This window comes from Nicotiana sylvestris, chromosome 2, assembly GCF_000393655.2.
Source record: "Nicotiana sylvestris chromosome 2, ASM39365v2, whole genome shotgun sequence".
NCBI classification, from domain to species: Eukaryota; Viridiplantae; Streptophyta; class Magnoliopsida; order Solanales; family Solanaceae; genus Nicotiana; species Nicotiana sylvestris.
Genome location: NC_091058.1, coordinates 76,617,175 through 76,641,641, shown reverse-complemented (window position 1 = coordinate 76,641,641; position 24,467 = coordinate 76,617,175). Strand labels below are relative to the sequence as shown.

The following is a 24,467-nucleotide window of genomic DNA, read 5'->3' as shown; positions in this document are numbered from 1 at the left end:
AGTCAATTCTTTTGGAGGGAAGAAGGGAAGTTCCAACCTCATATTTTATGCTAAGTAGGGATTTTAGTTGAAGTGGGGTGGTAGGTTCCACTGGGCATGTATTGTTTGGATTATATTTTTGTTCATTCCCGAAGCTAGTGGTTGCATTATATTGTTTACCCAAATGTGATTTATGTAGTTTTCATAGCTAGATGAAGCCCCACGAATACTAATTGTGCAAGAAATTGAGGGTTTTGGATTAGAATTATGCTCACTTGACCGTTGATATCTGAACCTTTTCCGGGGATTGAGAGGCATTCTTGTCATTTTGGTGGGAATGAGGGTGGTGGTTTATAGCGTTAGAGGTTTGAGGAGTAGGAACAATTGCTCCTATTTGCATGCTATCTGAAAGGATTAACGTGTTTGGCTTAATAGAAGATTTTGCATGGGATTGTTTTGGCACGTGTCCCCAGGCAGATGACAATTGTATGATGTTTTGATTTTCTTTGGCCGGTTGTGCCAATGCATGCATATTGGACAGGGTAATTTGGTGGCTTTTAAAGCTAATTGGTGTATTAGGATCATTATTGGGGTTATTGGGATAGTTGGCATAGGTATTTAAGTTATTTAGGGATTTAATAAGGTTTTTAGTATTAGGAGTTGGAATTTTTTCTTCTATGAGTTTATAGGTTCATGAACTATATTTATCTTTTGTGACCGATTCATGCATGAAAGATTAGGGGTATTACTGCTATTATTTCTAGTAGTTTACTCAAATACCATTTGCTGGTTATCTATGTGAATATTAGAGAAGTGGTTTTTGATTTCAAAGTGGATTTAATCTTTATGTTTTGCAGAAATATTATGATCGCAGTTAACTGGAAAAGAGTTTGTTTGCCCAATAAGAGAGTCTTTAGAAATGTATTTTAATTTTTTGGTAATAATGTACTTACCTATGACAACATTAAACAATTTGACATCGATACCTAAATCTTGGTTCTTGCCAATTTCTTCACGTCCTTTTGATGCATTGGTTTTTATTTGTTTCTTGTAAATGGCACTGTATGCCAGGCATCCGTTTGAGTTGTTGAGGGTTTATCATCCTTGGAAACTTCCGTTTGAATCAAAGTTGAATCCTTGTCAGTATCATATCTGTAGGAAGAATTATTTGTTGAGTGACCCAATCTACCACATTATTTGCAAAAGAAATGGACTGCTTCATAATGAATGTATTGTTTCTGAGTGCCAATGTAAATAAATTTCACTACTGGTTCCTCCATTGATAATTCTAAGCATAATATGGCGTATCTTTATCGTAAGAAAAATGATGTGCATGCGTCCACTTTTAATAATCTTCCTATCACGACCCAAAAATCACAAGTCGTGATAGCATTTAATTCAACCCGCTAGGTAATCTAACTAACAAAAAACACAACTCAATTGAGATTACAAGAGAAAAGAGAATAGATAACTGAACATTTACAAGTTTACCCAAGACTTGGTAGTATGAATCACGACCTTCTAAGATTTGAAATTTCAAAACTGATATAAATACACGTTCTGTTTAAAGGTTACATAAATAGATTATCAATAATCTAAGCTACCAAGGATAAGTGGCAGTTATATCCAAACGCACGAACATCTTCCGAATCAGCACCTGACGTCACCAACAACTCCGCTCCAAAATCTGCACGCAATATGCGGAAGTGCAGTATCAGTACAACCGCCCCATGTACTAGTAAGTATTTTTCTAATCTCGTCGAAGTAGTGACGATGCTTTTAGTTAAAACATGCTTATTGTTATAACCTGCACATTAGATTAACAGTAAAGCAGTTCAAATCATAACAGATAAAAGTATCATATATAACTCAGCGAGACAGTCAGCAATTACTAAAAGGAACCATAGTAGAAGATTTATGATCTTCCCTAGTATGCGAAGTATGTCCCAAATATTAAATCACATGGCACGATAACACCCTTTGTGCTTTTATCTCATCCTCATCATGTATAAATAAATTTATGTAACAATTCAATTAGCACGAGAATACCCTTCGTGCGTTCAACTCATCCTTCCAAATGAACGTATAACAGAACCAACCATATGACAGAAACACAATGAAAGCAATTACGAAGTAGGAAATATGCAAGTAACAATGGACAAGGATATACATGTGGGCCGCAGTAAAGGACTAAATGGAAGCACGTGAGTAATAACAACAATTGGAAAGCAAGGGATATCAGCGTCAATTAACTAGTATATTGGGGGCCTAAGTACAAATATGGCAGATAAGGAGGAAACACATGATCTTTACAAGTTAGCAAGTACGGGCATGAATGACTAACATGATGGAATGCTTAAACTAGAGTGCGATAGAATAGGTATGACATGAGTACAATTTCAAAAGCGGGAAGTAGACATGGCATATGCAAAATACGTAAGTAAAAGACATGGACAACATAGAAACGATAAGATAGAGGTCAAGCACGGGAGAATAACAATATATCACTCAGAATGTATAATTGCGACAACAGCTCAGGTAAGGGAAGAAATGTAAACACAGAAAAATAGATATCACATCATAATGCATGTCCCTCATCCTCAGTTGCACGGAAACACCCTTCGTGCCATGACCTCACAATATTAAAAGCATAACAATGAAAATGAAATGGCACGGCATCACCCTTCGTGCTTTACACTCTTCCTCATATGATAATGTATATTAAATGGCACGACATCACCCTCGTGCTTTACACTCTTCCTCAAATAATTATGTATACGAAATGGAACGATATCACTCTTCTTGCTTTACACTCTTCCTCATATAATAATGTATATAAAATGGTATGGCATCACCCTTTGTGCTTTACACTCTTCCTTACCAAGCATATGGTATCAATGAAATGACAAGGCAGGAAGTATAAGTAACATCGATGAGAGTGTTCAAACGAATATTCCAACAAATTCTAAATCACGAAATTTCTAAGCCCTCAAGGGTTGTATAACTCAAGTACTTCCATGAATATCACAATTTATCAGCAACACAAGTATAGAATCCAACATCTCAAAATATCGACAGTAGTAATGTTATTTACCGTGTAAATGGTAACAACAATTAAATTTGTTAATAGGATTCTAAAATATGTGATCTATTCTCGAGCTAGTTGTTAAAGCAGTTCATACTAAGAACGTAAAATATAATGATAAAATGTTAGCAGAAACGAGGCAATAATCAAACCGAAGGGGCCTGTTGCCCGGGTGTAGAGATGGTCGATGGGGCCTCGGGGTCGGCATTAGTATCGATCTCGAAGTATTGGGGACAGGCAGGGATGGGATAATAGTTAAAGATATAATTAGATAGGGCTCTTTTGGCCAATATTAAGCTAAAGAATGAAGAACAAGTTAAGAGATGATGAATGCGCAGACGGCCTCGGGCTGGTGCCAAGTGATAAACAAGAAGAATGACCGAAGATAAATGGCTCTGAGCCAAGGGGAATAAGCAAATTAGAGAACAGAAAGAGAGAGAAGATATTATTGTAATTGAGTAGGATGATTGGATCTCTCTTTACAATGTGTTGGTGATCCCCCTTTTATAGAAAGAGGACGCCCAAACTTAGTACAAGATGTGTAGTATGACAAAAGAGAATGAGATGTGACAGCCCGTTAGCTTTACGTCGTATGTGGGTTGGCGTCGGGCCACCTGAATAGATGTGATCAACCCCGAGTGCATTCCTCGGGGGTTTCCTGCATTCGTCGGGGCTTCAGCTGATGTTTATCCTCGGTAGGGCATTAACAGGTTTTGAGGGAAACGACTGACATGAGATCCCGTGCATCCGGGGTCACTCTCCGAAGCATTATGTCGAGGGGAAATCGGTCGCCCAATTTCAACCGCACACAGATAGTCTCCGCGTTTTTTAGAGGGAAGTGATAAGAAACTGTATAGACATACCATTTCTTGATCTTCCCGTAGCGGTGTCTTGTCGATGGTGCAGCTCTCCTTTGACAGGTATTGAGGTACTTTGCCTTTTTGCTTCTTTAGTATTTCCCAAAATGTTACGACCCTTTGTTCTTTGGAGACATACCATTTCTATCGGTTTAGGTTCTATGAACGCATTGATTGCGCCTGCCGTTACGTTTTTCAAGGGCGGTAATATCGCCGTCAGTTGCTTTGCCCTCCCTATAAATGGGGCCCCTTGTGTAAAGCTTTTTCATTCGAACTCCCTTCAATACCTATCTCTTCTTCCTTTCTTGGTATTTTGAATCTCTACCATTTTGCCATGTTTGAGGCCCCAGGCTTCAAGATTTTACGCCATATGCGCCTCGACTCATTTCTTGATTTCTTTTCGGTTGGATGGAGTTGTGCCACCATGATGTTGCTGCTGTTGCTATTGCTATTGTTGTTGTTGCTGCAATCATTGTCAGCTCGGGGCGATGAGGCAAAGGGCCGATTCTTTCCAACCATAGGGGGTATTTTTTGGACTATGTACCGCAGCTCAGGAGGGGGATCGGATTACACATTGCTGCTTACCCTCCTCCCTTAGCTCGGCGCGTTGCACCCCTTTTGGATTCCTGGGGGTGTGGCGGCAGTTCCCGATGGCTGTTGCCTTCCGTGCTGAAGCAACGTCTCAAAAAGTGGCTTGGTGGGATTGGTACTAGCGGGGCTCATGACAGCCAGATTTTTCACCCAGCCACTTCTTGTCTCCTTCCCTCACCTCTCTTCCTTTTGAAGATGCCATTATAAGGAATCGAGATGAGGTCCCTGAGGGCCTCAGACTTGGAAGTATTGTCTTTGAGGTCATATGCCAGAGGGGATGACGACAAAGATGCCGCATGAAAAGTAGGCTAGACTCTTAGGCTTTTGCTCTATGCATACCTTTGGATTTCCTTTTTTACGTGATGATCCCCTTGCGGGCTTTAGTAACCATATGTAAGGACCCCTCGAGGTCTATTGTTTATGGATTTCTTAGGAATATGAATATACTTTTCCTTGACTCCTGCTTTCAATTCTTGCCTTGCTTTTGTATGTTCTCATGCCCTTCGAGGCCCTTGAATATCTTCCTCCGTTGTTAGCTACCGATATCTGGCTTGGACGCGGGCATTTTTCTCGATCTTCTGTTGATTGGTATGGTTCCTTTCCGAGCATGTTGTTGTATTTCATATCGAGCCTTAGTTGATATAATAGGCTCGGGCCGTCGGGTTCTCCAAATCGTATGGAGATAGTTGATAGAGTTCTGGGTCTCGAGAGTGGTATCCCGAGTGAAGGTCATTTTTTGGTACCTGGTGGTCCTTTCGGATTGATTGTGGATAGCCCTTTGGAGCATGAGCGATTGATTTTTGTTGAGGAGTTGCCCATGCTTAGGTGCTACCTCGATCCTCCCTGGAGCCTTTGATTGATAAATGTGGCTCTGCGTAGGTCCTTTATGTTCTGACCCAGAATAAGACCAGTAACATCGGACCGCTGAATCCTTACGAAGAAGGCGTGGGTAGTGTCTTTGGACTTTGTAGTGGCCTTTGAGAGGAGGCTTGCCCACGGGCTGGCAGGTTTAGGGACACCGGTAGCAATGCGGTCTCCGAGCGGAGATCTGCCTGCTTTTAGATCATCCAGATCGACATCCGGGGACTATTCCGTATGAGTGTATGTTAAAAAACAACTGTATTTTCTAGCTAGCTTCCTTTGGTGGAGGCCTTCGAGGCCGTGTGCCGATCCTGTGTTGGCGCAGACGTTGTTGGCCTTCTGGGGCCTTGTCTTACCGCGATGGAGGCCTCTGGGGTTGACTATCACATCGGCGCTGGATACGGTGCTGATGACTAGTGCCCTTGCTTATTTTTAAATTGTCGCTGTTTTTCCCATATGCAATGTGAGGTTGCTCTCGCCTCCTCGGGGGTCGTTGGAGCTTGCTTTTAATGGCTGCCTATTTGGGGAAAGCAGAGATCAGGCTAGGGCGAATCGTTCCTCCGAGGTGTTTAGCTGTTGGTGCCACACTTTCGAAACCATCGTTATTTGTTTGAAGAGATGAAAAAGATGCACTTCAGGCGGTGCGTCTCGTGCTTTGTCGGCTCTACCTACGACGATGGAAAATTTAGCAGCCCTGCCTTCCTTCCTCTGCCGCGTTCGTATGGGTGTTTGTTGGTGTCAGGTGGTTCCTCAAGGGCGAGGTTGTGCTTCCCCCGGGGAGTCATAGATTTCCAGGTAGGCAACGACGATAGTGAGATATATGCTTCATGATATGATGGAGCATTTTTATTATGGCGAGGCCATTTCACACTTTTGAGGAAATTTTATCGATCGAGCTGGGCGCTTCCGGAGCCCTTGATTCAAGGGTGGAGGTTCTCTCGGGTCCAACAAGATTGGACCAGCAGGAATGTGTTTGGCTGCCGAGTAGGTTTGCCGGTCTTACTTCGTGGTGAGTTTTAGCATGGTTCCTCTGTGTATTCCGCATTCTCCTCCCTCTACCAAACCTTCCTTTTGTGGACCTGTGATGGGCTCATTTCCGAGCCGCTCTGCCAAGGGGCCAGGCCTTAGAAAATTTTGGATGAGGTCGAGTCCCTTGGGCTCCTTAGCGAAGAGAAGGAAGATGAGCTACTGCATTGGCGATATGAGGCATATTAGAGCCCAAACTATGAGAGCTATTTGATGGAGCAGGTGACTTCCTATAGTACGTGCTTCTCCCCCTTCTGCACTTAGGACTAACCCCTTTTTGTTATATCAGCTATAAAAAAGTGGAGGTTTTGTAGTACCTTAAGGGCGTCTTCAGCCACGCCAGAGTTGCTTTTGGGGAGCTAAGGGCTCAAGTGCAGGTCCAAGCTTTGGAGGGGACGAATGCCTCGGCCGAGGTCTCTGCCTTTGAGGTCCAACTCCTTTTGATTCGTGACGATGCCAAAGTTTAGTTCGGGTATGATTGGGAAACTTTGAATCTGATCTTCCGAAGTTCTTAGAGCCGAGATATTTGATGTTTAGGCCGAAGAGGCAGATCCTAAAGAGAAGTACTCGGGAGGTTGGCGCAAGAGGCTCCTGCTTTCCCGGAGGAATTGCCTCGAGTAAGGGGGAGTAATCGTGGCGCTCGGTTACTTCTTGATGAAGTTGCGGAGGGCGAATTTTGACGAGTTGTAGCCCTTTTAGTGTGGAGTGTATTGCCGCTTTATTTCTGATATATGCAGAATATGCCGGCAGATGGAGAGTGCGCCTTTTTTGCGCATGTTATACATAAGGAGGAATTTGAAGCTTTAGCTCTTCTGTACCTTTTTCTTTGTTTTTGCTTTTGACCAAACATGCTAGTTTTGATGTGTAGTGGGATCCTTGTAGGTCCGGATTGATCGTATAGGTCCGGGGCCTCTTAAGCGCGATTCTTGACGTGAGCAGGTGCTGGGGCCTCCGTGCTTGGCCTGGCTGTTTAGGCTTAGTCTCCGAGTGGGACTTCGGCTCGAGCCTTCTTACCCTTGAATCTTTTGTGCCCGTGTGGGTAGGTAGTATTCATTTTGATCCCCTGCCCTTGGACATTTGCTGTTCCAACTATTTTGGATCTAGTCTCCAAGTCGCATTGTGACTCGAGCTTTAATTGACCCTCAAGCTTTTTCCTGCTTGCATGGGCAGATGATTATGGCCTTTTGTGCTTTGGGTCGAAGTGACCTTACGGGCGCGTGGCCCAGAGGTTTATTCTGCCGGCGACACTAACACTTATGTTGTGCCCTTAGGCATATTCCATTTTTCGGGTCCAGTCTCCGAGTCGCGTTGCGATTCGAGCTCTAATCGACCCTTACTATTCCTTGAGCTTCTGGCTGGTGACAGTAGCACTTATGCCATGCCATTAGGCATGTTGCAGTTTTTCAGGTGCAGTCTCCGAGTCGCATTGCGATTCGAGCTGTAATCGAACCTTAAATTTCCTTGAGCTTTTGGTCGGTGACGGTGGCACTTATGCCGTGCCCTTAGGCATATTGTAGTTTTTCGGGTCCATTCTCCGAGTCGCGTTGCAATTCGAGCTGTAATCGACCCTTAAATTTCCTTCAGTTTCTGGCCAGCTACAGTGGCACTTATGCCGTTTGGTCATTGAGACCTTTTAGTATGTGGCCAGGAGGCTTGCATAGTTAACTATTTTGGATCCGGTCTCCGAATTGTGTTACGATTCAAGCTCATTTTAATCCTCAAGTTGTCAATTTTCAAGCTGGCAACAATGGCTCTTATGCTGTTTGGTCGTAGAGACCTTTCAATATGAGGCCCGTACGCTTGTTTAGCTGGCAAAAATGGCTCTTACGTTGTTTTTGCCTGAAGGCTTTTTTGTAGGCTTTGTTTCCGCTTGTTAAGGTCTTTTTATAGTATTTTTGCCTGACCCATCGTCGGTTCCAAAGGAACCTCGATTTCAAGTCATTGTTAGCGATGTTTCGAGAACCTTGTAAGGTTTATAGCTCGTAGGTTGAGTAGATCGATGCTCTTCCGATTTGGAGTCGACATGGTTGGAGCTCATTTTTACCTAATGAGGGAAGCCTGTTTTAACCAGTTCTTTCTGAAGTATATTCAGAGTAATGGCCTGCAATTTTTAGCGGCAGTCGGGCGTCCTCGAGTCACGTTATTTTGGCTATATCAGCCATTTTGACCGCAGTCATAGGCGTTTGGCCGTAGCCATTTTTGATAACAAGTGATAGTTTAGGCGTCTACATCGAGGGTATGCCCTTTAGGGATTCTTACAAATGTGATGTATAGCCTAAACTTCGGGATTTTCATGCCTGTTGAAGTCTTAGAGTTTTTCATGCCTATTGAGATCTTATAGTTTGTCATGCCTATTGAGGTCATACAGTTTGTCTTGCCTATTGAGATCTTACAGCTCGTAGAATATATCTGGTTATTCCAAGTCTGCCCGCTAGTGTCTTATACTTTTGAATTTTCCAATGCACGGCGATTGGCGACAGTTTCTAAGTCATCGAGTTTGTTTAAGCTTGAAGACCGCTTCTTGTGAACCCGAAGTTGCATTATGAGGGCTTTGTGAGCTCGGAGTTCTGACCCTGGGGTCGTGTGAGTGATGAATCGTTTAAGTCTCCGAGTATCTCGGGACGTATTTGACATATAGGCTTTTGTCGAGAGTATATTGTGACTTTCCCTTTTGGAGAATGAGATGTTGGAAGATATTCTCTGATCTATTGGTGTAACACACGCGTTGTTGTGTTGAATCGATCTATTTTAGGTCGAGTTTGGTTGCTCCAGTGATTTTCACGCTGCCTTACTCTGAGAACGAGCCTTTCTCTTTTTTCATGGAAAAAGGGTATTTTTTGATTACCCAATATAATAGTACATGCTTCCGCTTTGGCGGGGTCTGATTACATTGACCGTTTGGCCCTATACATCGTCTCCCTGTAGGAATCTTTTTTTGGCGTTTCCCCACCTCCTTCGAACCGGGCGGATTCCAGGGGGAATGCCCCTCGTCGCTTGAAAGTTGGTCGTAAAGGTGGCTTCGAGCAATTTGTGGAGCTTCCCCTTTGGGCAGCTTCACAGACGTTGCCTCATTAAAAATCTTACCGGTAAAAACCCTTCTTTTTTAGGATAAAAGCTCGGTCGAAGGAAAGAGTGCAACGGGCGCGCTTTTGAGGGTCTCGAGGCCTTCTGATAGTGTTAGCGTTTTGGTATCTCCGGTCGAGTGCCTGCACGAGGGTTAGTTCTTAATTCAAAATGAAACAAAAGGAATGGATGTACCTTGAAACGAGATATATTGGTGGCGCCTTGAGGTTGGCTTATTGTGACCGCCAGAGGGCGGAAAAGCGATGTAGATTTCCACTTTGTGTTGTCACACCTAACCGGGTTTCAGACCTAATTCGCCCGTTGGCTTATTTGGGAGCGAAGGTATGAGTACTGGTAACGTGTCGTGTATTGCAAACATTTCCCTTGCCGCGTGTTGTTCCCCATAGATGGTTTTGATCCCGTCTTTAGTCGGGAATTTTATCATCCGGTGGAGGGTGGACGGTATCGCTCTCATGTAGTGTATCCACGGTCTCCCAAACAAGGTGTTATACCTCATATCTCCCTCGATGACTTGGAATTTGGTGTCTTGGGTTGTGTCGGCCACGATAATCGGAAGGACGATTTCTCCTTTCATTGTTTCGCTCGCCATGTTGAACCTATTGAGGACCCGAGTGGCGGGTACGATCCGTTCAAGCAGTCCGAGCTGTTCTATCACCCTCGACCTGATAATGTTGGCCGAGCTACCTGGATCCACGAGTACACGTTTTATCTGAAAAGAATTTACAAGAAAGGAGATTACCAGGGCATCATTATGGGGTTGAGACAGGGCCTCAGTATATTCTTCGCTGAATGTGAGGGCGTCTTCGGGAATGTATCCGCAAGTCCGTTTTTCCCTGGTGATGGATATTTTTGTTCTCCTCATCACGGATTCCTACGGGGCATCGACGCCCCCCCCCCTATAATCATGTGGATGACGTGTTGCGGTTCGTTCGCATCATTCTTCTTGGTTGCCTCCCTGTCTCGAAACTGATTTTTGGCCCGATTGCTAAGAAATTCCCGAAAGTGCCCTTTGTTGAGTAGCCAGGCCACTTCTTCTCGTAGTTGATGGCAATCCCCGGTCCTGTGACCGTGTGTGTTATGGAATTCACACACAAAGTTGTAATTTCTCTGCGAAGGGTCCGACTGTATTGGTTTGGGCCACTTGGCGTACCTGATTTTGCCGATAGCGAACACGATGTCTTATATTCGACGCTAAGTTATACTCCGATAAGTGGGGCGCGTTCATTGGCACCACGTTTCGATCGAATCTGGTTCTATTGACGAATCCCCGACGATCCTGTCCTCGATCTATCCTCCAATCATTGGGGGGTAGGTTGTGCCTCGGGGCATTCCTTCTGTATTCAAGGTATGGTTGGTACCTTTCTTTGCCCAATTTCGACTCTTTTGCCAGGAGTCTATTTGGGTATACTGAGCCCGAAGGGGCTCTCAGCTGGTCATCCTCGACCCTGATCTTTGACTGGTATCGGTTGTGAACGTCCAACCAAGTCATGGCCGGGTATTCAATTAGATTCTGCTTCAGCTGTTTTGAAGCCATTGAGCTTCATTCGTTCAGGCCTTGGGTGAAGGCCTACACTACCCAGTCGTCGGAGACTAGCGGCAGCTCCATCCGTTCCATCTGGAAGCTGGATACGAACTCCCGCAATATCTCATTCTCTCTCTGTTTGATTTTGAAAACATCGGATTTCCTCGTTGCTACCTTGATGGCTCCAGCGTGTGCTTTTATGAAGGAGTCTGCTAGCATGGCGAACAAATCTATGGAGTTGGGAGCCAAGTTGTGGTACCATATCATGGCCCCCTTTGAAAGCGTTTCTCTGAATTTTTTCAGCAACACGGACTCGATCTCGTCATTTTTTATGTCGTTTCCTTTTACTGCGCAGGTATAGGCAGTGACGTGTTCGTTAGGATTAGAGGTGTCGTTGTACTTGGGGTAGTTCCGGCATTCTGAACTTTTTCGGGATGGGCTTCGGGGCCTCTTCCTCGGGGAACGGCCTCTGAATGAACTTCTTTGAATCCAAACCTTTGAGGATCGAGGGCGCACCTAGGATCTGATTGACCCTGGAGTTGTAGGTCTCGACTTTCTTATCGTTGGCTGCAATAATTCTCTCAACTGATTCGATCCTTTTGGTGAGGTCCTCGAGCATTTTTACGATGGCGGGGTCAGCCACTGGCCCGTTGTTGCTTGATATTTCGAGTACTCGCTCGGTGGGGGAAGCCGTCTCTGGTGACACTGTGCTGGGGGTTCTCGGATGGCTTTGCAGCTGAAAAATGGCCAGTTGTGTGCTTGCAACATTTCAAAGATAACATGAAGACTAACTTCTTGTTCTTCTAGGGCCGGGGTTTTTTGAGCTTCTTGTTGGTCTTTGTGCCGTACGCTCCTGCTAGTGTGAGAAGTTTCGTCGACTTGTTATGCGTCCTATGAATCTGCGTCTGCTAGGATTGGTTTGGGAGCGATATTAGGATTCCGCGGAGGTGCTCCAGCGGCTGATATAGCCACACCATTTTCCCCGTAATTTTTGAGGTTGTCGTTTTCAACTCCGTTTACCGAGACGGACATTTTGGCCTGGAATCAAAGGATCTTGGACAAGAAAAAGTGTGAAATATAATGTGCGTTTGTGTAATGAAATCAGTAAGAATTTAATCATTATTATTTTTAGCCCCATAGTGGGCGCCAAACTGTTTACCGTGGAAATGGTAACAATAATTAAATTTGTTAATGATATTCTAAAAATACGTGATCTATTCTAGAGCTAGTTGTTAGATCAGTTAATGCTAAGAACGCAAAATATAATGATAAATACGAGCAGAAACGAGACAGTAATCAAACCATAGGGGCCTATTGCCCGGGTGTAGAGATGGTCGATGGGACCTCGGGATCAGCATTAGTATCGATCTCGAAGTATCGGGGACAGGCGGGGATGGGATAATAGTTAAAGATATAATTAGATAGGTGCTCTTTCGGCCAATATTAAGCTAAAGAATGAAGAACAAGTTAAGAGGTGATGAATACAGAGACGGCCTCGGGTCGATGCCAAGTGATAAACAAGAAGAATGATCGAAGATAAATGGCTCTGAGCCAAGGGGAATAAGCAAATTTGAGAAAAGAAAGAGAGAGAAGATATTATTGCACTTAAGTAGGATGATTGGAGCTCTCCTTACAAGGTGTTGGTGATCCTCCTTTTATAGAAAGAGGACGCCCAAACTTAGTACAAGATGTGTAGTATGACAAAAGGGAATGAGATGTGACAACCCGTTAGCTTTATATCGTATGTGGGTTGGCGTCGAGCCTTTTGAATAGATGTGATCGACCCCGGGTGCATTCCTCGTGGGATTACTGCATTCGTCAGGGCTTCAGCTGATGTTTATCCTCGGCAGGGCATCGACAGGTTTCGAGGGAAGCGACTGACCCGAGATCCTGTGCTTCTAGTGTCACTCTCCGAAGCATTATGTCGAGGGGAAATCGGTCGCCCGGTTTTCACCACACACAAATGTAGTAGTGATTACGCATAGAGGTGACCAAACTAGACATATCAATGTATTCTCAGAATTCTATCAAATTCGATCAAGTTATATTAGGCTAAGTCTTGATTACTAACATTTTATACTACGTTCTTAATATCAGTAAATCAAGTGAAGCATGAAGTAGGGAAGTTACATAATTCTACAAGACACAATTATAGCACAATCTACCCCCGAGCATGATTAACTCTGGCACATACATATACGCTCGTCGCCTCATATACGTATCATCCCTGCATGTAGCAAACAATGACAAATAGAAGGAAAAATTCCCTCAACAAAGTTAGGCAAAACACTTACCTCAATTCGGCTAATTCAACATTCAACTTAGCCTTTTCCTCTACAAATTCGCCTCAGCTAGACCCAATCTAGCCAATGACGACTTGAATACATCACACAATGCAAGAGAAAACAGCTTTAATTAATAAAGCTATGGTTTTTATTCAATTTCTAAAAAGTCAATAAAAGTCAAACCCCGGGCTCGCCAGATCAAAACCCGGGTCCAAGGGTAGGTCTTGACTACTCATAGCCTTACGAGTCCAAATATGTATTTTGATTTCAAATCCGAGTCCTATTCGACTCTCAAATCCTATTTTTTTATTTTTTTCAAAACTTTGACAAAATCCCCAAATTTTTCCATAGATTCTCATGAATTTGATGTTAAATCTTGTATAAAATCATGAAATATAATTGAAAATTGCTTAAAGATACTTACCCAATATTTTGGTAAGAAAGTCCCCTCTCAAAATCGCCTCACCTCGAAGCTAGGGTTCAAAAACTCGAAATTCTCAGCACTTAACAGGCTGCAGATGTTGCATTTGCTAATGAACAGTATTTTCGCAATTGCCATAAATGGTTGGCAATTGCGTATGAACAATATTTTCGCAATTGCCATAAAAGGTTCCCAATTGTGAATGAACAGTATTTCGCAATTGACATAAAAGTTCGCAATTGCGAATGAACAGTGTCGTACCAGAAACCAGCAAAACCCAAACTTCTCCGAAATGATCCGAAACCACCCCGAAACTCATCCGGAACCTCCCTGACTCAAACCATATATGAATTTAGATCATAAAACATGCTACGGACCTGCTCGCGCACTCAAACACACTGAAAAGAGGTCGTCTTAATCTGATATTAACGATGGTCAAACTCCCAAATTTCTTAAATTTACTAGTCTCCCAACCAATTATCCAAAAAATATACCCAAGCCCCTCGGGACTCCAAAACCAAAAGTGCACACTAGTCTAAAAATATCATACGAACTAGGTCGCGTGATCAAATCGCCAAAATAACACCTAGACCTACGAATTGGACACCAAATCAAATGAAATTTTCAAGAAAGCTTTGAAATCGCTATTTTTACCACTGGGCGTCCGAATCACGTCAAATCGATTCTGTTTCCCACCAAATTTCATAGATAAGTCAAAATTATTATATTGGACCTGTACTGGGCTCCGAAACCAACATACAGACCCGGTATCAGTAATGCCAAATATTTAATCAATTCTTAAAAACATTAGATTTTTCAGACTTTTAATTTTCAATAAAAATTCATAACTCAAGCTAGGGACCTTGGAATTTGATTCCGGGCATATGCCCAGATCCCATATTTCAATATGGACCAACGGGAACCGTGAAAATATGGGCCCAGATCCATTTACTCAAAACATTGACCGTAGTCAACTAAAATTAACATTTTAGGCAAAAATTCTTGTTTTATCAGTTTTTAGCATATAAGCCTCTCGGGTCAATACCCGGACTGTTCACGCAAATCAAGAAAGGCTAGAATGAGGTTCTAAAGGCTTCGAAATATAGAGCTTGGTTCTAAATCACCGAGCAAAGTGCAGATACTCAAAACAACCAGTCGAGTCGTTAAATCCTCCACCTCTTAAACACATGTTCGTCCTCGAACGTGCCAGGGAGTCGTTCCAAAGCTATCAAATCACGGTGTAACCTTACTATGCATAACCCGGAGGTGATCCCACGTCACCCTGTTCCATATAAGCTCGCCAACACAACACAATTAGAGATCCTTGTTTCAACCTTGGTCCTGAAACCTTAAAACTCAATCTCTATCATCCAGAATTCATTGCAAGACCTGAATCCCACATCTACACATTGTATAAGTCTGAACAAGCTGTATCAAGTCACAACCATAACCCAAGATGTAATTACATGATATACCCCATCACTTTGACACTCAGAGTATGAACTGGTGACCATCATTACTGCCCAAAACAAATCTGGTGCCGGTAGCAAACCTCATATCGATTAGAACCTCATTTAAAACCATCATACCCTACCGATGATGAAAGAAACACGCATAACCGCTTAACCACTCATCTGATCAATAATCCAGGAAACTCTTTCGCCCGACCAGGGCCATTGTCCACATCTTCAAAAAAAATATAGTGTTATTCTTCCAAACCTTCCTCATCCCAATACAATAGCGTAAATCTCAAGTCTAGAAACCTCATCTCAACCAAGACGAGCAGCAACACCGACAAGCATCAACAATAATTATATGGAGCCACATACAACCCGGTTTCGTACACTAAAAACTAATAATTCAGACATGACACATAACTGTAAGAAAAATAAATAAGAAAACTACTAAGCAAGTTAAGCAGGCAGGGAAATTTTAGCATTTGACTATGAACTATTCTCAACAAAGTGGAAGCAAAATACACGATATAGAAATAAGGAGCCACATTTCATCATTGTACCGTTGCAACGTGCAACCCGATCCCATCATATCAATCCACATAGGGTACCCTTAGAGCCATAATACTCGGGCTCACTGATCACATGTGTGTCAACATCAAGTACAATAGAGTGCACAAAAATATAACTATGGGGAAAATCATTAGGAACAAACAATACTAAGAAGGACAAGCACAACTATGGTGCAATAGGCAAATCAACATCACAAAGTCCACCTCGCCCATAGTGCCATGAAGTCTAAACTGAATCACAATATACGTACAAAAAATCATGTAACCCTCACAACCCGCCATAGTATAAGATAGAAACATATAACATAAACCAAGGCGTGAATGACATCCATCCCACCTGATGATATACACATGGCAACAACTACGCAAAACAAACAAGTATGCTCTGATACAGAATACACATTCTCATTAGGCTCAAAATAATCCCCAAACCAAATTCCGATCTTCCTCAAACATGTAATCAACATTCTAAAAGTCTATAGCAACCTTTCCATAACACCTACTGTCAATCATCCAATCCTCTACATTTATTCTTAACTCGCAATCCAGGAATAGTCTGTCAACAAGAACATTCAATCTCTGAGCGTCATGAATACCAGAATTTTCATACCCAATCTCAACACCACTACTCAATGGCTGACACGTAACTCATACTCCCTCATCTCACGAAAAAACACCCATAAGTCAAAACATATGGTACCTGCCAACAGGCAAACTCTACTCTAATAGGAACATATAGTGCCAACAAAATCTTAAACACCCGAAATCGTCCGTGCCATCAAGAACTCATATCTTTCCCTCCAAAACTATCTGCAACCTTATACCTGCAAATTTCAACCCCACACGGTGCATCGCCTCTAACATGCTACCCGCAACACTACGAAAATATCATAGCCAACTCTAAACCATAAGAAAATTAAACACATTGTAGAAAGATAGGTTGCACCTAGAACCACATCAGCCCCGTGTAATGGAAACACATATAAGTCGAGGGGAGGGCAACAACCCTGGACAGTGAGGGAAACTTTCCGAATAACCCCTTCACATCTCAAGTGTTGGCCACTACCCACCACTACTGCAAAAGCACGAATGGTTTCCACCGCCAACTGTAGAAAGTTCGCCACTATGGATTGAATGAAGTTATGATCACTGCCACCGTCCACTAAGACTTGGACCGGATAACTATTTACGTGCCCTAAAAACCGAAGCATCGAGGAGGAATTACCGTCAGCTAAGGCATGATAAGAGATAGCTGAATGTTCTTGCACTTTTACGCATTGCAATTCTTCGGCTAAAATGTCATTAGGAACAAATGGTTCAAGCATTATTTCTATCTCAGAACCATCAGTGAGGAGTAATAAGTGCGAAAGAGACTTACACTTGTGTCCGGCAGTGTACTTTTCTTTGCAGTAATAGCAAACCCCCCGTTCACGGCGACTTTAAATTTCAGCATGGGTTAGCCATTTTATCGGGGTTAGATTTGCATTAAGAGATACTGGTGTGACTGAGGAGGCGGAATTGGTATAAGAGGAAGAAGGATTAGGGTTAGGTAACAGAGGAGTACCTTTGTTAGAAAATGCGGGTCGGGTTGGACCTTTCTCTGACTGGATCCGACGTTAATGTAAGTGGGCCTGGGTTAGTGCCTCTTCAAAAGTTTTTGGCTCGTGACTCAATACTGAATTTTTTATATCCTCCCTTAGACCAGAGGTAAAGAATTTCAACATCAACCTTTCAGATAAGTCATTAGTTTCATTAGTGATGACTTCGAACCTGCTCTATAATTCTGACACGGTGGTGATCTGCCGGAGTTTCACTCACCTTCCCTCCGCCAACTCGAGACCCTCCTACTTAAAGCGAATTTTCACCTTTTCTACAAATTGTGGCCAATCGACCAACTGTTTGTTCTTACAACCAGCGGTACCATTCCAGTGGTTCACCGTTAGGATATAACGATGGCATAATTAACTGCTCGTTTGGCTCAACCCGATAGAAATTAAAATAATGCTCCTCCTGGAATATCCATGCTTCTGGATTGGAACCATAGAACCAACTAAATTTTAGTCTGTGTCGGAGTGTGGTGTTGCTGGTCCTTGGTCTTGTCAAACGATTTTCATTGCTGGATCACGTCGGTTAATTTCCGCCGGAGTGTTGGGTGCCACAACCTCCATTAGCGTCTCATGCACCTCTGCCATTTCCTTAGAAAATGAATCCTTCACGTCTTGAATTGAAACACATAGCGAATCATCGATGGAAGCATCAATGAAGCAATCAACAAATATTCCAAGTACCGATTATATTAACTCAACCAAATGGAGTTACAAGCAACAGAACAATACAAAGACTATCGAAGATACAGAGGAGAGAATTACCAAATTGAAAGATGAGAATCAAAACTTGCTGCAACATAATAGCCTACAACTACAATTGCTTAACAACTTATTTATACTATCTTGTGCTCTACTCATGCTATAACCACCTGCTCTGCCTTCACGTATTTCAGCCCTTAACCTTCACAATAAAATTTTTTAATCTTTTGGATGGAATCTTCACGCGCCGGTTGCGTTTCACAGCTGCACTCTCTGGCTGAGTCAGTGTATCCATAGTGGCATGTGAAGTGTCCTCCATGTTAGCTCTATTGGTCACAACAATGTTTCTCTCTATATTTTCTTTTTTAACTAATTATTTTCATAATTGCATAATTCATACTTTTTTGCTTCATATTTGTAGAAATTTATACGTCAAAATTGTATTTTTGTGTGTAGGTATGTTCTTTTTTTTTTTTTTTATCTTTTTGTGTAATCGAACATGTATAGAAATTTTGTCGACTTTCGAGCCAACATACACATAGAGTATAGAATGAAAGAAATTTGTACATAAGATGATCTACGTACTAACCATATAACACATATGGATTAATTTCTCTATATTTGTTTTTGAGAATTTCTATTATGTATGGTTTCTTTGTTAACTAGATAAGATTAAAATTTACCATTTTCAGGAACTTGAATTTTTTTCTATAACTTTTAATTTATAACACAAAAATATTTTTTAATAATATTTATTTAATTAAGAAATTATGTTAATTAATATGGAATACACGCGTAATGCGCGTGCTCATATACTAGTATCTAATATGGTGGAGAAGTGTGTGACCTTCTATCTGTATTTTCACTCGTTTTGGTTTCTTCTATTTGTTGTTTACAGAAGCTTTTTCTTGAAAAAAATGATATAAAAAATGCTAAATTTAGTTGACAGAAAGTTGATGTACAAAATCAATCGATGTGTACTAACAAGAGATACAAGAAACCAAACGTGGCTTATCTCATAGTAAAAAAAATGAAGAATTAACCTAAGTAACAGCTTATCTAATCGTTTAAACTAAAGACGTAGTATACAAATGCGGAATTATGTGATGCATAGGTGGGTCACTAGGCGCCGTTAACTTTGAAAAATATTCTATGTATTTAAGCATATATATCCTTAAAACAATTATAATATACTTGGCACCCTTATAGGTAGATGTTTGCTGGACACTAGTTGAGTGGTCTGCTTAAAATTCCATTTTGCTGTGGAACTAAGTTAGATCTCTACTGCAACGACTAATTTAATTTTTTACATTTTACATCCATTTTTCATTTTTCTTTTAAACAAGTCCTACCCCTCAAAATCTTCGAGCCCAGTTCTCTTTCCACAATTAAAAACAGAAACTATTGCCCAGTTACCCTAGTCACTAACTCACTGGCTTCTAACTCTCAAGAATTAATATGGGAAATTTTTTGGTCTTGCTAAAAGTAAAACAAACAAAAAATGATACTTTCATATAGTCATGTTGGTTCTCATTGAAGCTCATCGCCAAAACGTTTAATTTAGAGTTGGTTCCTTTTATTTCAATCTCAATCCTTTAATTTTTCATTACAAATGATTGACACAAACATGAGCAGATCTAGCCCTTCGTCAATGGGTTCATCCGAATCCATTATTTTTAATGGAGAACATAGAATAACTCCATTTAAGACTCACTAAAATTTTAATAAATACTTATTAAATTTGAACCCATAATCTTAAAAACATAATAAGTTTAGTGCTAACAACTTTGTAGCTAGTATTGGCATTTAGTGGTGCCCCTATACTCTTAAAATCTTGAGTATGCCTCTGAATTAGTGTGTGTCTATCTATCTATCTATATATAATGCATGATTTATGTATGTAAAGATCCAAAAAAAAAAAGCTATGAAGTGCTAAAACCTAAAAGTCATTGAAAAAAATTGTACATACTTGCTCTGTGTTATTTTACAGCTTGTTTGCATGGTTGTTACGTATCGTTTCATAATGTATCGTATTGTACTGTATTGTATTGTACTGTAGTGTTTGATAAAAACCATGTTTGGATAGATTGTGTCGTTTGCTATCGTTTCATGATATCACGCACCAGCAATATGAAGAATAAACTTGTAATATTATAAAGAAAATTATGATACAGGGTAAAATTACTATATAAAAAGGTAGGGTAAATGATTAAAATAAAATTAGTTAATAATAATAAAGGGTGAGAGTGAGAGAAAAACACAAGGTAACGACGCGACCACACCAAATTGGTCGTTACATAAAGTGACACATTTCGTCGTTATGTAACGACAGATTTAACGATACGGTACAATAAAATTTAAGTAACAATCAAAACAAATATTATATTTAAAGTAACAATACGATACAATATAATGGATAACAACTATCCAAACAAGTTGTTAGTATTCCAGAGTTGGGATTCTTTATTATTGTCGAATGTCTGTGACTTTCAACGGTCTAACTAAGAAAAGTAGACTGAAAAGCTGGATCATTCTGATTTTGTTGATAAAATTTTAAAAAGTATATTTCATGGCTTTTTAAGGCTGCGATATTTAAAAACAACTCAAAAGTAGTATTAAAGATTTTTTTAAAAAAAATAGATGAGCTATCCATACAATTCAATCACAGCAAAGACTTACTTACATTGGATATATATACTAGCTTAATTGATATATGATACGTGTCTATCACTTAATTAGGTTAAAATACTCTATACGAATAAAATTTTATCATTTGACAACGCATCAGACGTACGTGCTTTGTGCAGAGAAGATAAAATTGGTTTTTACTTGATATGTTTCTAGCTACTAATTAGCACTCTTTGATTGAACGGTGGCGGGCGGCCCGACGTTAGAGGTTCTTGAAGTCATGTTGACTCTATATATGTTATGCTGATTTTTATTCAACTACGTCTTCGTGCTTGACATAGGTGAATTTGTTTTGTCCACGTGTCATACGTATATTAGTTATACATTCATCTCGAATCCATCCCATATTCATAGTAATTTTGGAAAAAGTATTAGTGATGGGAGGAGCGGGGCAGGATTTCCGCTAAGGGGTTCAAACAAGGAAAAACTTAATAAATTGAAAGAGAAAGTGGCCAATGGGACTTGAATTGACCTCACAAAGATTTTGAACCCCCTTGATCACAACTATGCTTTTGAATTGTGTCAAGGAGATTCAAAACATAATATATATAAAGGTATAAAATAAATTTTGTCTTATATAAACAGTATAATTTTTAGACGAAGGGGGTTCGGATAAATACCCATCGGCCCCTAAATCTGCCCATGTTAGTGATTTTCGCATTTACTGAGTTAAAACTCCAAAGTCGTCTCTAAATTGGTAGGATCCACATAAACTTTGCACGAAAAATTAGAAATGACGAAAATGTTACATGGCAGGCGGCCCGTCACGGCTTTATTGTACTCGTTTGAGAAAAAAACAAATTAAGGGGGACACGTTAATTTCATGTAAAATGGCGACATATAATTCCAAAAAGGCAAGCCAGTAGCTAGTTAATTCCCTATATAAATAGTGGTGTACTAGTACCAAAAGGCAACACAAACTCAGAAACTAATACTGAAAATTTCACATTCAAATTTTCAGATCTTGTAAGTTCTCTTGCAATGGCAACACTTGCATCATTGAATGGAAATCACCAAGATGGGGTTTTTCGCCCAACAACAAATTTTTCACCTAGCCTCTGGGGAAATATATTTAGTTGTTCTGCGTTGAATAATCAGGTATATATATCTATGCTTCTTTATTTCTCGTTCACCTTTTTTCATTATATATTTTGATACTAAGAGAGAGAGCGCATTATTACAGGTTTCCGAAAAAAATATAAAGGAGATTGAAACTTTGAAGGAGGAAGTCAAGCACATGATAATCAGTACTACTGGCAATGACACCACAGAAAAAATATGTTTGATTGATACTCTTGAACGCCTTGGTATTTCATATCACTTTGAAGAGGAGATTGAAGATCAAATAAGCAAGTTGTTTAATCTAAATGTCATCCAAGAAGAAGATGATCTATACAGTGTTTCCCTATATTTTCGATTGTTTAGGCAACACGGCTATCCAATCTCTTGTGGTATATAGTTTTATGTGTACATATATTACAATTTTGTTTAATTTAAATGAATGTTTTAAGTTAATTTGTTATAACAAGATATTTTGTGAATTTAGATCATTTCAACCAATTCAAGGACAACAATGGAAAATTCATGGAAACTTTACTTAAAGATGTAAAGGGTATGCTCAATCTATATGAAGCAGCACAAGTAAGGGAACATGAAGATGAAATATTAGAAGAGGCTCTTATCTTCACAAAAGAACATTTGGAGAAAATAGCACCCAAATTAAGCTCTTCTATTATTGAGAAACAAGTAACACATGCACTCATGCAATCTCTACATAGAGGCATTCCAAGAGCTGAAGCCCATTTTAACATTTCAATATATGGAGAATCTGAATCAAGAAATGACAAGTTACTAAGGCTTGCCAAACTAGATTATAATTTGTTGCAAGTGCTACACAAGGACGAGCTTAGTGAACTCACACAGTAAGATGCTTTTATTTAATTTGAGTACCATATATATTTTATTACTTGAGCTAATTAACTAAATATGACTCTCATTAATTTATTTTGAAGGTGGTGGAAAGATTTGGATCTCGCGTCTAAGCTTTCGTATGTTCGAGATAGAATGGTGGAGTGCTTTTTTTGGGCCGTAGGGGTGTATTTTGAACCTCAATATTCTCATGCTCGAATTATGCTTGCAAAATGCGTAGCTATGATTTCAGTAATTGACGACACATATGATTCATATGGTACTCTTGATGAACTAGAAGTATTCACAGAAGCCGTGGACCGGTATGCAATATTCCATTTTTAATTTCTAATGTACATCTAAAGACTCATGAAAATATTTGATTAAACATCTACTCTATAATGATTGTTGGAATAAGGTACTCACATTAAAACATTGTCGATCATTGCAGGTGGGATACAAGTGAAATTGATCGACTCCCTACATATATGAAAACGGTGTATTCAACTCTTCTCGATCTCTTCAAAGAATATGACATCGAAGTAGAGAAACAAGATATGAGTTTCAATAGAGTATATTACGTCAAAGAGGCGGTATGATCACTTAAAACTCTAAGATATATAATTTTTCTTTCATTTTATGAGTTTAATTAATATTATTATATTTCTCAAACATAAAGATGAAAGAAATCGTGAGGAGTTACTACACTGAAGCACAATGGTTCATCAAAGGGAAAAGTCCACCATTTGAAGAATACCTAAGCAATGCACTCATAACTGGAACTTATTACCTACTTGCACCTGCTTCATTATTGGGCATGAAATCAGCTTCAAAGGCAGCATTCGATTGGATGATGAATAAACCTAAGATTCTTGTGGCTTCAGCATTAATTGGTCGAGTTATTGATGACGTTGCAACTTACAAGGTATTTATTGATATATAAACTACTTCTCAATCTCAAATGAGATGTGAATTCGTTAATGTTTGCATGATCCATGATCTGCTTTTTTTTCTTTCGTATATATAGATTGAGAAAGAAAAAGGACAACTTGTGACGGGAATAGAATGCTATATGAAAGAGCACAATTTAACAGTGGAAGAAGCAAGTGCACAACTTTCTGAAATGGCTGAAAATGCATGGAAGGATTTGAACAAAGAGTGCATTATTAAGCCTACTAATTCTTCAATGCCAGCTGAAATCTTGAAGCCAATCGTAAATCTGACACGTCTAATTGATGTGGTTTACAAGAATAATGAAGATGGATATAGTAATCCAAAGAATAATGTGAAGTCTGTAATTGAAGCCTTACTCGTCAATCCCATCAACACGTAGAGGACTCAAAGGAAGATGGTCAAATATTAAATAAGTTAATGTGAACCATTAGTTTTATTTAAAACTCCATTTATAAGTGATTTAATTTTTCTCCATCGTATTATTTTGATTGCAAATGTTTTATTTGAATGAATAAATTGTATGTGTCTCGAGAGTACAGAAATTTTCGTCAATTATCCTTTTTGGGGACTAACTGTTTAGTAAATTAAATGCATAACTGGTAAAGTTGTTGTCGTGTGACCAGGAGGTCAGGGGTTCAAGCCATGAAAACAGCCGCTTGCAGAAATGTAGGGTAAGACTGCGTACAATAGAACCTTGTGATCCGACTCTTGCCTGGACCCCGCACATAGCGGGAGCTTAGTGCATCGGGTTATCTTTTTTTTATTTAGTAAATTAAATTGCTTTCTTTTTATTTTTCCTGCAGCTTATGGATATTTTAGACCACGGTCTAAAGATTACTTTCGAGCAAATTGAAATTTTGATAAGAAACATTAG

At 40.3% G+C, this 24,467-nt stretch overlaps 1 protein-coding gene across 1 annotated transcript; it reads left to right on the top strand.

Moving 5' to 3' along the window:
* The first annotated feature begins 21,665 nt into the window (after positions 1 to 21,665).
* Positions 21,666 to 24,016, top strand: LOC104239184 (viridiflorene synthase-like). The gene is made up of 7 exons (XM_070167428.1): positions 21,666 to 21,829; positions 21,915 to 22,182; positions 22,278 to 22,653; positions 22,744 to 22,962; positions 23,091 to 23,232; positions 23,319 to 23,564; positions 23,667 to 24,016. The coding sequence occupies exons 1-7, from the start codon at positions 21,713 to 21,715 to the stop codon at positions 23,970 to 23,972; spliced, it is 1,674 nt and encodes a 557-aa protein (XP_070023529.1). The 5' UTR covers positions 21,666 to 21,712; the 3' UTR covers positions 23,973 to 24,016.
* The last annotated feature ends 451 nt before the right edge of the window (positions 24,017 to 24,467 follow it).

Bases quoted from the DNA above. Each gene is read 5' to 3' on its own strand.
- LOC104239184 (XM_070167428.1), top strand. From the start codon at position 21,713: ATGGCAACACTTGCATCATTGAATGGAAATCACCAAGATGGGGTTTTT. The intron at 22,183-22,277 runs GTATATAGTTTT...TTGTGAATTTAG, and splicing joins CGGCTATCCAATCTCTTGTG to ATCATTTCAACCAATTCAAG. The intron at 22,963-23,090 runs GTATGCAATATT...CGATCATTGCAG, and splicing joins TTCACAGAAGCCGTGGACCG to GTGGGATACAAGTGAAATTG.